The sequence below is a fragment of the Anabrus simplex genome, chromosome 9 (assembly GCF_040414725.1).
Source record: "Anabrus simplex isolate iqAnaSimp1 chromosome 9, ASM4041472v1, whole genome shotgun sequence".
Classification (NCBI taxonomy): Eukaryota; Metazoa; Arthropoda; class Insecta; order Orthoptera; family Tettigoniidae; genus Anabrus; species Anabrus simplex.
In genome coordinates, this window is record NC_090273.1 from 8473915 (window position 1) to 8488592 (window position 14678).

The following is a 14678-nucleotide window of genomic DNA, read 5'->3' on the forward strand; positions in this document are numbered from 1 at the left end:
CATTGCTTTCCTCGCTGGGTCAGAAAATGCTATTACAGCACCACTGACCCTATGAGCAACATCGTCATAACAATCAGACGCACTGGTTGTGCACAGCACCACCCATACCCCAGCAGCTTCCATATTGTCACATGAGACTGGGACTTCGGTGGAAGTTACACTTTGCTCTGGCCTGCAAAGTACTGTAGCCATCAAGAAATGGCTGATGTTCTCATGACACGAAAATGAACTTCCCAACTGCTCTGGGAACACGGACAACGGATCTTCCAGAGGAGCCTCGTAGTGGTGTGGAGATGAAGGAGTAGCATTAACCGTGACTCTCTCGGAAATATAAATGAAGATCCTGAAATCTGAAAAAGTATCTACAAACGAATTTACATTCTGCTTGAACCAAACCAGGAGCTATACGAAATTAAGATCTCTACCACAATGAGGAAGAGGGGACGGCTTTCTGTGGATACCTCGGGAGAATGGTATCAGAAAACATAGCAAAGAAGGCTCATCTTCCAAGAGGACAGGAAGATACAGCTCCCATGGTTGAAAGAAATCCACCATTACCTCAAAATAGAAGGAATGGGAAACAGAGAAGTATTCAGGATGAAAATTCTGGAGATGATGGATGTGTGGGGAGAGAAATCAAAAAGACCAGGAAGAACACGCAAGGGTGAATCAGAGAATGAAGGAGTACTGTCAAAGTGAAAAGAACTTGACAAAACGAAGGAAAGTGAATAATCGCAGCCTATATTTAAGTTAAATAGACAACAAATAAAGATATAATAGTGTTTCTTTATCGATATAATGCCATTGTAGGATGACCCAGACACACATGCATGACCGCACTACTCTGTCAATCCTCAGAGCTCACCGGTATTACCTGACCGACAGCTTCATCTCAGAGGTCCGGTCACCCCGTACAGCAACTGCGTGCAGACACACTGCTCCGTGGTTCGACTCCAGAGAACGTCCGAACACAGCCAACTACTCAACACTGACAACTATATATAAGCAGCTCAACGGGAGTCCAACCAATGACAGGCGATTTCTAACATAATAAAATGTCCGCAAAGTAGTTACTTTACCTTAAACTGTCATTTTCCGATATTGAAATGTATTAAACCCGGCTGGTGGCCATGCTCGTTAAGGTGTCAGCCGGTTCGAGTTCCGTTGTTCGAAATACTGGCCGAGTCAGAAACCTGGATTCAGTTCCAAACCTCTCCGCAGTGCCGTATGAGGCTGTTGATGGTGATCCGTGCAAAGCCTTGAGTAGGCCCCTTGGTGCTATTAGACAGGACTGCAGTAGGCTATGTGCAGGCACCGGGTTTCACTATCTCCCTTCCTACCATCATATATCAAGGCACTCATTTTATCACATTAAATCCTGTGATGCGCTTGACGTCGGGAAGGGAAATTATTTAAGAAAAGACGAGATAAACAACTGATAGGCAATCTGTCACCTGGCCGACAGTCCTAAAGGCGTATCAGTGACAACTGATTGATTGATTGATTGATTGATTGATTGATTGATTGATTGATTGATTGATTGATTGATTGATTGATTGATTGATTGATTGATTGATTGATTGATTGATTGATTGATACAAGAAATAAAATTAAAAAACCATCTTGGTGTGTTGCTATATGAACTGTGTATTGTCTACAGTTTATTTTTCTGTTCGCGAGAGTCATGACAGCATATCCTGGAATGTTGTTGTACTATCCAAGGTTACTGAGATAAACAATACGCCTAGCAAATCAAGTTTTCCTTTTTTTTTTACAGCAACTGCGCAATAGACTAGTTTCCTGCCTGACACCCTGGAGCCGACGGTCAATCTAAAGCTGTGACAACGAACATCACCACTGCGACTAAAACTATTTCTTCAGTGGTAAGTGCACTTATGGAAGTAGTGGCATTCTGATCGGGGGAGGGGTCACGCTTGGAAGCAGAACAACAAACCGCTGCATAGCAAAGACACGCTCCCCATGACCTTAGTTCCTGATCATCAGAAACTGAGCACAGTATTCCTTAATTGTGACGTAAATTGCTTGGATTGAAGTGTTTTATAGCAAGCCTTGTCATGATTATTTGTGTCTATTACTATATAAATATTACATTAAGTAGAGTTGTATACCTCTTTTTCACTTCATAATAATGTCCTTAAGTCCTGCATTTCGAACAGTAGGGTAATCTAACATCCTACCCTTCATTATTTATGATCCGGGGTATTCTGTGGAACGCAGAGGTGAAGGAACGTGCTGGTTTGAATGGGTCTCTCTACGATTGTCGAAGATTAATTTAAAACTTTAAAACAAAGGTTATATTTCTTTTCAGATATTCAATTTTAACAATCAACAAGCTCATAATTTACAAAGGTTCCAACATCTGAGATGTTGCGTTTAGTAGGTAGTCAAGGAGACGAATCTCCCAAGTTCTTTCACCGGAAATTCTAAATAAAAATTTACGAGAGCACTTTGCTCCAGAGTTTACAAGTTATTGACTTCCAAAGGCACCGCACAAGCCTCTATGCTCTATACTTCAACCAAGGAGACTGCGCTCCCAAACCCTAACCGCCTACACCTTTCACACTAGAGATTAGAGCGTCTTTGCTCAGGCCTCTCTCGGCACAACCTACACCATATTGGTAGTCTTTTAAGTTTACATCAAAGAAATATTACAGGGGTATTGAGTACCCATTCTACCGGGCCTTTGTGGAAATGTACAGGTTAAAGTTACTGGCCCAAAAATTAAAATGTATGGAGGCTGAAACTTGCACTCCTTGAAATCAAAGAATAAAACCCTAAATGGGCTAGTGGTAGAGGCTAATCCCACACTACTGAGGTGACTAGATGGACAAGCGAAACAGTTACAAAATCATAGTCACCTCAAGATTAATTGAAGGGGAACTCAAGAGGGTAACGCACTCTCTATCCCCGGTTTTCAGTTTAAGTACTTATGACTTACATGAGAAGAAAGAGAAGCTTACATGTTAGGAAATTGACTGTTACGTAGTTAAAGATTGGAACCTTTCCCTCGAATCAGCTTGCTGAGATAACTACTGAGTTAGAAACTGGTGGCCATTACCTTACCTGATGTTCTGCCTGCCGAAGAATGAGGCCCCCGCCTCCTCTCTTAACACACACACACTTTAACACGACGATCAATAAGACAAGTTAGCTCGAAAAGGCGTCAGCTTTTATACCCGAGAGGAAGGTTCGAGAAGGCTCTGGACTAAACCAGACACACCCTCTAATTTTGATTCGACAGCCGAAAAGTTACAAGAAGCCTATGACTGACAGACAAATAAATACACAAACTTTCCTATTGGTTGAGATCCCAAGTTGGCGGGATAAATAAGAAGTGTTGCAAACCTTGAAATATCAAAAACATGGAAGCTTAATTCAGTTCAGAAAACCTATAAACATTTTTTTTAATTTCTAGTTATTCCACTTTGCACCAGAGTGCATGACGTAAGTTCTTTAATAGAGACATGTACGGAGAAAAGTCCAAACTTCTTGAAATCGCTGTTGTAAACTTTTATACACTAAAAAAAAAAAAACCAGTTAGTTTAGGAAATCTTAAAATAACACATTACTCCATCACTTTAGTAGCGACATCTTTTGGTCAACGTCCCAACTTCTTGCACTAGTTATTTCAATTTGAATGTGCTAGATAGCGTTCTTGAAGGCGCTTCATTTAAATGCTCGGGGTTGAGGTGTACATTCATGTTCACTTTACAATCTTTAATTTTCCTTCGCCGCTTACAATACAAAATAATTTCACTGCCTTTTCCAGTGCCATCTACTCTTATTTTAATAATCAGACAAATGTGTCACTGCTTTAAATTTAGATTCACTGCCAAGAGATGTGCCTCGAAGTGGTTCTGTCTCCTTACAGATGTATCTTTTTCAGTGTTTCTCACACAACAAACGACAATTTTATTCAGTTTTGTTTCCTTTTTCGTTATTGTTGTAGACAGCCATTAACCACTACACCGTACATATTATTTTTCTGCTTTCCTTTTTTCATCGTTTTGCTAATTAATCAGAATGTTGTTTTGTTGTTTCATACATTCTGACATGATCATGACTTTCAGTTCCTTTTTTGACTGCCAGGAGGCAGCAATGATCGGTCTTGAATGTTAAAAGCTTAGCGTAAAACCACATCACATACCAGTGTTAAGCCATTAGCCCGTGAAGACGCTGAGCGGTAGTTGAAGTTTAAAGCTTGAAATATTTCTTCACCACACGCAAACTAAAAATAATTCATGCAATAGAGGGTTAAATCATACGGATTAATTACCTAATGCACAAGATGGTCGCGAATTAACTGGTGTAGCAGAGGCGAGCGAGGTCTCACCTGTCAGAAAACACCAAGAAAGTTAAAATGTTACCGTAAATAAAGACAATATTGAAGGTTTTGTCGAATTTTCGCATACTTCACAGAAATATCCGAAAATAAAACGAATACGCGGATGAAAGACGGCATAAAGGCATGCTTGACGAAAGCAGACTCCACAAAGTAAATGTGCGCAGTGAATAAGATGGCTATGGGAGCCTGCACTGCTGACATTCACCGCTGGTCAATAGTATTTTCATAACTGCTAAAACTTGTACAAATGAATAAATAAAACTATGTAAATATTTTAACTTATTTTAGCGGCTGCACAATCTCTATCCCAACAGCTTCCCTCTGTTTAACATCATTTTCACCATTTCTATATGTAGATATTTCATCTGATCTTGGTACACTAAATTCAACATTTCCCTCCCGTTTTCCGCTCTCTAATATTAATCAATATTTTATTACCGCTTTACCTATATCTCTTTGTAAACTTGTAACTCCACACATAACTCCGAGTGCACAATTACCTATGGATTTTCGTAGCCGTTTCACATCAGAATATCAGATACAATCAGACAGAATAAAGCTGTCACATTATGAAGGATATACAATGTCACCGTTTGTATAATTTTAAAACCCAACAAGCGAATATAAAACACAAAATATAACACAACAAATTGCTTAAGAAGTTGTTTCAGAAATAACGGTGAGTCCGTTGCACTCAAACATGGATAAAGGATGACGTATCCTTAACTGAGGGACAAGTGGTCTATCATTAAGTAATAGAGGAGCATAAAGTGGATACTAAGCTGAATGATACCATGCGCTGCATAACTGGTACTGTAAAGTCAACACCTCGCCACGGGTTACCCGTACTTAGTCATATCCCACCACCCCACCTGAGGAGAAAGGAAGCTCTACTGAGAGAAGCAAAGATCTGGTCTCTCCCTCATTACCAGTTCACCAGGAATTTTGTTATCCATCGCCACGACGACTTCGATCTAGGAGACCAGCAAGTGTACTGGCCGGCCGACTCTTGAGGGATAATTTTAATCTAAACGAGAGCTGGCGGGATGAGTGGTCAATTTCAACATCTGGAATAAATGCTCATGACCTAAATCCAACCCAGAAAATGCAGGGATTCGACTTCCCAAGTAAACTATGGTGTCGCCTCAACAGACTGAGAACCGGGCATGGACGCTGGAATTTCTTACGCCATAAGTGGGGTTGGATGGATTCTCCAATGTGTGAATGCAGTGAAGAGGAGCAGACCATGGACCATGTCGAGGCATGCCTACTCCGGAAGCCCCAGCGACCTGTTTCATCTTTCAGAAAGTGCTGTAGAGTGGCTGAAACATTTGGACCTGGACTTATGAATTTGTAGTTATAATCACCATACAATTAAATAAATAAGAGGAGCAATCGTTTGAAGCATCCTTCCTTCACTGACTTCATAAACTACACCGATCGCGTGTAGCTGTGAGCTTGTATTCGGGTGATGGTAGATTCGAACCTCACCGTCGGCAGTCCTGAAGCTTTCCCATTTCCAGACCAGGCAAGTGTCGGGGCTGTACCTTAACGGCCCCTTCCATCCCACTCCTAGCCCTTGCGTCGCCCAAAAACCTTTGATGTCTTAGTGCGACGTTAAAAACTTTCTGGAGCTCCAAACTTCACTCTTATTATTCTTATTATTCCGTACTTTAACAGGAACGTTCCATATAATGTGTTATAGAGAAATTCGAATGAATAGACTGAATTCTTAATGATAAAACGTCTGAAAATTTACGAGCTTGTGAATAGAGAATGGAGGCGTTAGTTCATTCATTGAGGCTTGCAGACTGAACGCTGAAAGGCATAACAGTCTATAATGAAGATGCCGGGATATTATTATGATTATTATTATTATTATTATTATTATTATTATTATTATTATTATTATTATTATTATTATTATTATTATATTCTTTTCGCAACTGAAACACTTATTGAAACCAAGATACAGAAAGGACATTATAAAAATATGTTTATTGCAGACGAAGTGGCCATTTAGTGTGTGACTTATTTACAGGTCTTATTCACTACAGAATTTCACGCGTGGTATCTCTCACATTTGTCACCGCACCTTAGAGAATAACGTACATGAAACGATTTTTTGAGATACATTCCTAGAACAGCAATAAAGCGTGTTATCATTTTATTTGTAAAAGGTTCGAAAATTCATTAGATGAGTTAAGAAACTCCTCCGATTGATTTATCGAATGCCTTCGCTACCAAAGCCCTTCAAGGCTTGACAAAGGTGGTAGGAAGTGATCTTGACGTCTGAAGTGTAACTGTTTTCTTGGTTGCTTCTTCCTACTCTTAGACAGTTCTCTGATCACGAATGGTGCTCTCACGTTTTACAAACAGAAGAGTGGACTTCATTCTGGCCATATTTGACCTCACTTTGAGGGATGATCACAACGAGTTAGGCTATGTCAAACACCACGTCCGGCAGAATTCTTATACCGTTTATATGAACTTTGTACTGTAGTAAACAAATAATACATTAGACGATTTTAACTTTAATTACATTTCTTTTACATCTACAAGTACCGTATTTCATTCAAGTCCGTGTTCATTTTCAGCTGCTTCAGTCGGGCGGGATTTGTATTTCGATTTGGCATCATTTTGTGAAAACACTTGCTTACTCAGACGAGTAGAAGCAAATATAGTACAAATTATTTGAAAACATCTACACTAACTTCAGCGTGACACAAATGTTTAGGAAGCGTATCATTTAACACCGATATTAATTGGAACTGCAAATCCAGTCGTACCTTCGCAGGTTGGACATGCGTAAGATATATACAAATCAAATTCATATTGCAGGTTCTTCAAATGGGCAAATAATTCGGCTTTGCATGTGCCATGACGACTGATTTGCTGCCTGCCACTGACTTACTGGGACGTGCCGTAGTTTGCACTTGTAAACCGGAATGGGCTATCTCACCATTTGCACAACACAGTAAAGACATGCATCCTTCACAAAAGTTTATAACAGTTCCTAAATGACGTCGACCTCATTCGGTTATGTTTACTTAAAAATAGAGAACTACGCTTATCTGACCAAGAACGAGAGGTGGATTACATGCTGAAACGAACGCTCTGCTTTACAAATATATCTCAAAGAATACAAATAGAATTGGAGTATTAAACCACGAGCATTGGAGCACAAAAATGATGAAGATACACTCTGCCAGTCAAGTATAGATATGGTAAAATGTTATTTCCTGTATTTTATACTGCAAATGTACAACATTCTCCGACGCGAATTAAAATAAATTAGTGGACATTTAATGAAGCAGAAGAAATTTTTTTTTTAGCAGAAAGTAACAATTATTGATAAAATAATCATCTCAGATGTAAAACATAGAGTATAGACCCCGTGAAATTTATACAGTATCTGCGTGCCATGCCAATCAATAGATCAATTATGTTTTTTCCTTCAAAATACGTACCTAGAATAAAATAGTACCTAATTAATTTATAGCACTCTCAAATACATTCAGTAGGGTTTTTTACTCTGCATTAATTTGAGATCACGTAATATTTTGGATTCTGTTATTTTTTTCATTAATACTTTATTTCTCTAAATATATTATAAAAACGGAAGAGGTTCAGATAACTTTGTATAAATTCTCAAGTATTACAATACTTAGTCTAGAATCATTTGTATCATTTTAGTAATTTTGAAATGCCAGGTAGTGTGTAATACATCACTCACAAGGTTTTGCTTTATGTGCTATTTTCTGTAATTGGTTAATTTCGTAGTTTTCGTGTGTAAAAGTACACTTTGTAAAATGTCTGCTGTGAAGTGTATCAGCACAGTTACAGTGGATTTAATTTTTTATGATGATTATGATTCATGTAAAATATTAAATTCATCTCCCTACAGGCGACGAAGGCGTGCTCGGCTCATGCGGAAGGACGTGGGTTCGATTCACCGTGAGGAAGTCGACAAATTTAATAAAAAGAGATTTGCATTTCCGGATGTGCACATGGTCCTGAGATTCACTCAGCCTACAGAGTAGCAGGTTAATTCCAGGGGGTAAAGGCGGCCACTCTACCCCGCCAAGTACCGAGGTTACGGATAGTGTAAGTGGGGCAACACCGCGTCTCCCCAACAGACTCCCTGTGGTGATCGTTCTGAAGATTACGATACTTGTGTGTAAAAATCAGTTCAAAGGTTCGAGATAACTGAGATATGGGCCTACTGTATATCTCAACTCCAAAGTATGGTTCGTACGAGGAAATAATCCCACAATATTGTCCATATTGAAAGCTCCATACAACTTGTAATTTTCATGTCTAGTATTAGCTGGTAAGGGGAAAACGTCTCCATAGCAGAACGATGGAAAGATTACAATACTTTGGGATGGTGTGGAAAGTATGTGCCTATAGGAGATGGGAGTTACGATTGTAGCTTGCACCCCCACCAGGAGACGGTATTATAACACATAATCACATTAGAAGCTCAAATGGCAAATCTTTACGAAGCTCTCACCAGTATGCATTCGCTATTGATAGTGCTTCCAAAAATGTGTGTATTTATGTATGTGCTAGTGGCTTTACGTCGCACTGACACAGATAGGTCTTATGGCGACGATGGGACAGGAAAGGCCTGGCCCAGCATTTGCCTGCTGTGAAAATAGGAAACCATTTTCAGGGCTGCCGACAGTGCGGTTGGAAGCTCACAGCTGCGCGACCGTAACCGCACCGCCAACTCGCCCTGTGCTTACGCTTCAGAAAATATATTGATCATTCTAATTCCGTGGCCTTCAAAACATCTCATACGGACAAGAAAAGCAGCCGAACGTGATTTAAATATTTGTAGTACTTAAGAACGTGTAAATGCAAATTACTTAGGAACGTTGACATGTGAATCAACTGGATGTTATTTGCAGAGAAAAATTGGCGACAGGTCTCTGTGGTTTCACACCGTCGTTAACTGGTTCGAGCCTTGGGCAAAGTAATCACCATCAGAATGTTGGCCGCAGAGTAGGAGAGGTGATGGTATACAATTTCTAATCACTAGATTGCGTGCCAGAAGCCTGGGTTCATTCCAAATCTCTCCACAGTGCTCATATGGAGTGAGGGCATAGGAAGATTTTGGTAGTGATTTCTCCGTCAGATGGAGACGTTAAGCCTTGTGCAGACCTCTTGGTGCTATTCGACAGGAGTAGGCTACGTGCCGGCACCGGGGTTCACCCTCCATCAGACGCGCAGGTCGCCCATGGGAATGTCCTCGGACACTCCCGGCGAGACCTGGTGTTTACTCTCTCATCCTCGGCCTTGATGATTTGAGAGATGCTGGTGATGCCAGTACCTGTTATTAATGGTGTGGAGTGGTGCGAGTATATCAGTGGACTTGGCAGACTGATATGTAATAGCAACTGCTTGTTCGGTGAGGAAAGCTACGGGAAACTACTTTACTCTTCACTTCCCTAGCACGGCTTTTCAGTGATCCCTAGACCGTCTATGATGGCGGAGCTGTTGACACAACCTTCGGACTGAGAGCTCAACACACAGAACGCGTTACGTATCAGACAAAGTCATTTTAGTTCCTGAATTGTTTTCTTCTCAAGCGAGGAATTCCATGAAAGAGTGACAGCTTTCAAATGTATTTCTTGTCAGGAGTGAGATGTTTTGCTTTTTGAGTAATATTTATAATGTTGATGCAACGAATCGAACACAGTGAAAACATGTTTACATATTTAATACATACCAGCTCCTTGGAGGATTCATCAGTCTAGTAGTCATCCGTTTGAAAGGCCCCGGGTTACACTCTCGAACTGCGTATGGGACACCCCACAGCAAATCCGACAAAAATGCAAAAACTAAATTTGTTTTGTTAATTTAGAACATTTTAAAATAAATGTACAATCGCGTTAAACTCAAGATTACGTGAAAAAAGATCCTAACTGTAATAGCGCGCACAAAAATGTCGTTTAAATGATCATAATTCATATTTCCTGGTTTCCGTGGCCCATATTTCAAAAAATGCCGTTTTATTTTCATCCACATATAATTATGGCATGTCATTTGTATTATTCACAATATCATTGAGATAATCGTTGAAATGTCAATGTTATTTTTATTACAAAATATAAAATATTGCAGTTTAGGAATTTCATATTTATTTCAATTTGAATTTACAGTAGGCTAAACATGTAATGCGCTACATATTTTCTTTAAACGTAAAATGTATGTGAATGCAGAAATGCGTTTAGTTTTGGCAGTTGTGCAGTCAGTAAATGATACACGAACAAAAAATTGTGATTGAGCCTACGAATTTTGTTTTATTTTAATTATGTTTACTCGCTTGAAAAAGTTTGGATTTTTTCGGAAGCAGCAGATGAGTTCTCGTAGCTACTTGACAAGCTAGGCAGTGACGCAGCACGTGTTACACGGAAGAGGGTAGTTCGTACAGGGTTGCATGAAGTTTAGGCGCGAGTTTCGAAAACTGAACTGAAGTGTTATAAACGCAGTCTATCTCCTGCTTTGAAATATTCCACTTCCAAAATATTTATTTAATTTAAAGAAATAAGACAAATTTAATAAATATGTTTTCAGAATATGTTAATAAGAATAACCTGATTCGTAATCCACTTATTTTTGCATTCTGTTTGTAAAAGTTCTGTGAAATGTTGGCTGCCGAAAAAATATGGGCTACTACTTTGAATATAATAAATACTGTTGAATAAAGAAAACTGAAACGAACGACCTCCAACCAGTTTATTTTTCCAAAACATTCCTTCAGGTTTTTTCAATAGTTATTTTCTTTGCTGTCTGATTTCACTGGAATGTCCCGTATGGTGAATTGCTCTGGCTCGGGGACCGGGCGTGTTTGTCCCCGTCTTCATCTACACAACAAAAGACGTCAAAATGAATACACGCGGTTGGCGTCAGGAAGAGCATCCGACCGCAAAATTGGCCCAAATCAGCATTTGTACTGAACACAGAAGAGGACCAAGAAAGAATAATAAGATAATTGTGATTGATTACTTTTTATCCATGTAATTATGCTCGTGTAAGTCTGTTAGATAAGGAAATAATAATAATAATAATAATAATAATAATAATAATAATAATAATAATAATTTTTGTAAGTTGGTTTACGTCGTACCGACACAGATAGGTAGCGAGTGGCCGTGGCCTTATTTAAGGTACAGCCCCAGCATTGGCCTGGTGTGAAAATGGGAAACCACCGAAAACCAACTTCAGCGCTGCCGAAAGTGGGACTCGAACCCACTATTTTCCAAATACTCGATACTGGGCGCACTTAAGCGACTGCAGCTATCGAGAAAATAATAATAATAATAATAAAGAGAAACCTCTACGAACATAGAATTACGTATTGTTGTTCTCGCTGAGTACACAGTGATCTTACCGGCGCCGTTGACGCTGTACGAGAGCTTGGTAAAGCTGATCTCCAGAGTTTCCTTGAACACAGACACATCCATCGTGCGGCGAACCCGCGAGAAAACTGAGTGTAACGCGAGGAGAGGCCACTCGGCCAGTAAGTGTGGAGTGGGGGAGGGGACTCCTTGGTGTCACTAAGCTTCATTCAATTGTCGAGCTGATTGCTACTAAAGTGTTAGGCTCGCAAGGTGCCATCCAGTGTTGCCAGATAAAGGAAAATTTGTCCCGCTGTAGGGAAAAAATATTAAATAATTGCACTGAGGGGAAAGAATGGAAATTTTCTAATAATCCCTTAAAAAGATGAAAAATTTTGTATTTGTTGTTAAACTTCTAATTGACAAATTATTTCCTGTTATGACAATTCTAAAAGCCAACAACGATATTGTATATCAAGTAATGACGATTGTACTTATAGAAAACAACATAATGAAATAGTGATAACAATATCTCGTGATACTGACTGTGATGAGACAAGGCTATATCATTCAGAGTTTAAGCAAAGGTGGGGGGGGGGGGGGGTGGAGTACCTAGACTTTTAATCTTACCGTCCTTTAACGGCAAGCTGTACGTTTCCTTTTATACAGTACCCAAAAATCAAATTACGATATTTGCAAGTTTAAACCTAGATTTAGCCTAATATTGGTATATTATTTCTTTTCTCACCCTACGCAAGAGGAAATAGCCAGGGAAGGGGTAAAACCGGGCATCCTTTTCAATCACTGGTAAACACGTGCTACTGTATTTCAATACAAATTGAAAAGTCACATTAATACATAAGTTTCAGAAATAACACCTACACTCAGCTTGCAACAAAAATTTAACTTGATAATATATGTTAAATGTGTCAGGAGTCTAATTCAAGCCGTTATTTTACATGCAATAATCACGTGCAAAACTGTCATCTTCTTCATCTGCATTACAGCATGCATGTTTCATGGGCACTTGCAACACTGAATCCAGCCTTTCTTGGATGGTGAATGCGAGTAGATCTCATTGCAGGCTGTGATCTTGCATCCGGGAGATAGTGAGTTCGAATCCCGCTGTCGGCAGCCCTCAAGATGGTTTTCTATCGTTTCCCATTTTCACACCAGGCAAATGCTGGGGATATGCCTTAATTAAGGCCACGGCTGGTTTCTGCCAATTCTTAGCCTTCGCCTGTCTCGTCATCACCATAAGACCTATCTGCGTCAAATTGTAAAAAAAAGAGAAATACTCTAAGGACAAATGTTCATTTGCCTTTGGTTCGAGCGCTTCTTTTCTGGGAGATTATTTGTCCCGTATTCTTCCTACCTTTAACCCTACTTTCATTATCTTCCTCAGCCACGTAGGTCAGTTTTCTTTACACACCTTTCTGTACTTATTTTTGTCCTTTTTTCCTTCTTTTCTTGTTCCAAATCTGGTTTGTATGGAGAGGATCTTATGATTGCAGTTTTTCCTGTTATTATGATCTTCTTTTGTGCTCGTTCAATTTCTTGAGGAGGAGGCAACAGGAACATTGGAGAAATTGAAAAAGAAGGTTCTGTGAAAGTCGATGCCTGAGGTTGCATGGTAGGGTGTTTCATCAATGGGTTTCTCAAGGATAATTGTGGGTATCTACCCAGTAAACTGTACAAGCAGTCCTTTCCTGTCACGTGTGTATCCCTGTTAACATTATTATTAATGCCATTTGTTTCTGCTAATTCATATGCTAGTCTGCAGAGGTCAAACCAGGTTCCAGTGCGCAGCAATTGGTTATTTTTCACTACGCCATGAATATTAATGTGTATTTATTTACATGGTAATATTTGCAGCAAGACTATTCGTAATTGTAGCCATAGTTGATGTTTCTTAGAGAAAACTGTGCAGAGCTGACCTCCGGTGCTAATTCAGGTGTGAGTGCTTGTTCTCTCCTCCAGGGTTCATTGAGGCCCGCTGTCACCGCACCTGCCATAGACCAGATCTACCTCGCCGTTATCCGCTCGTCGTTCCTCACCAAGTCTGAAAAAAAAATTGTGCTATAAGCCTACCGATTTTGATTAATATTGGCGAAGTTAGGCTAAAATTATAAATGTATAGATAACATAAATTTGTTTGCAATAATACTTATATTTGAGAATCTACTTTAAATACATATTTTTATCTTGAATTTGAAAGTTGTGGATAAATATATCTACTTACTTATCGCTTGTCGTAAAACAAAGACAATGTGTGCACATTTTAATTTAATAGATACAGATTTAATATTTTCCATTACGTTTAAAATTATGGGGTAGAACCTCGCATTGCACGGTTTTTCCTTTTTAGAACCCGGTTTTGCCCATCGGTCGCATAATTAACAAAAATGATGTTTGTAGGTTGGACCGAAACAGCAAGCGCTTCATTTCTTCGTTAAAATGTGCACCAAATGTCACCAAATAAGCACGTGTACTCAGCTAAACGTACTTCAGGATTAGGATTAAACACGGAATCGAAGACATTTCTTACACAAACTTGACAAGATCAACAGAACCAGGCTATGCCTTCCACGCTTGCAGAACTCGTCCCTTCCGCACGAGTAAACAACATGCTACCCGTCCCCTAATGAAGGTACTCCCTGAGAAGAAAAGACATTTTCTGACGGACTCTCTTAATATGCGGTTATTTTACTCCATGCTATGGATATTAATTTGTAGTACTTTCCTTATAGTATAGAAAGAAAATGAGTGACATACAGGGATGCTGTAGTATAAACAGCAAAGGAAATGCCTAGGAACAACTGTGTGTAAAGCTGGGAAAAAGCAGACATTTTGGTGAATGATGAAGTGAGAGCAGCTTGTAAATGTTAAAAGGAGGTGTATCCGAAATGGCTCCAAACAAGGACTAATGCAGACAGGGAATTAATTGTACGTAGATGAAAAAA

The 14678-nt window shown here is 39.4% G+C and overlaps 1 protein-coding gene across 2 annotated transcripts in view; it reads right to left on the bottom strand.

Moving 5' to 3' along the window:
- The window catches only part of LOC136881074 (ATP-binding cassette sub-family G member 1), a 104382-nt gene extending 92500 nt beyond the window's left edge, over positions 1-11882 (bottom strand). For both annotated transcript variants that reach the window (XM_067153689.2, XM_067153687.2), the window contains exon 1: positions 11769-11882. In XM_067153689.2, coding sequence (XP_067009790.2) covers positions 11769-11841 — 73 coding nt within the window. In that variant the 5' untranslated portion in view covers positions 11842-11882. The remainder of the gene's footprint in view (positions 1-11768) is intronic.
- Between the last annotated feature and the right edge of the window lie 2796 nt (positions 11883-14678).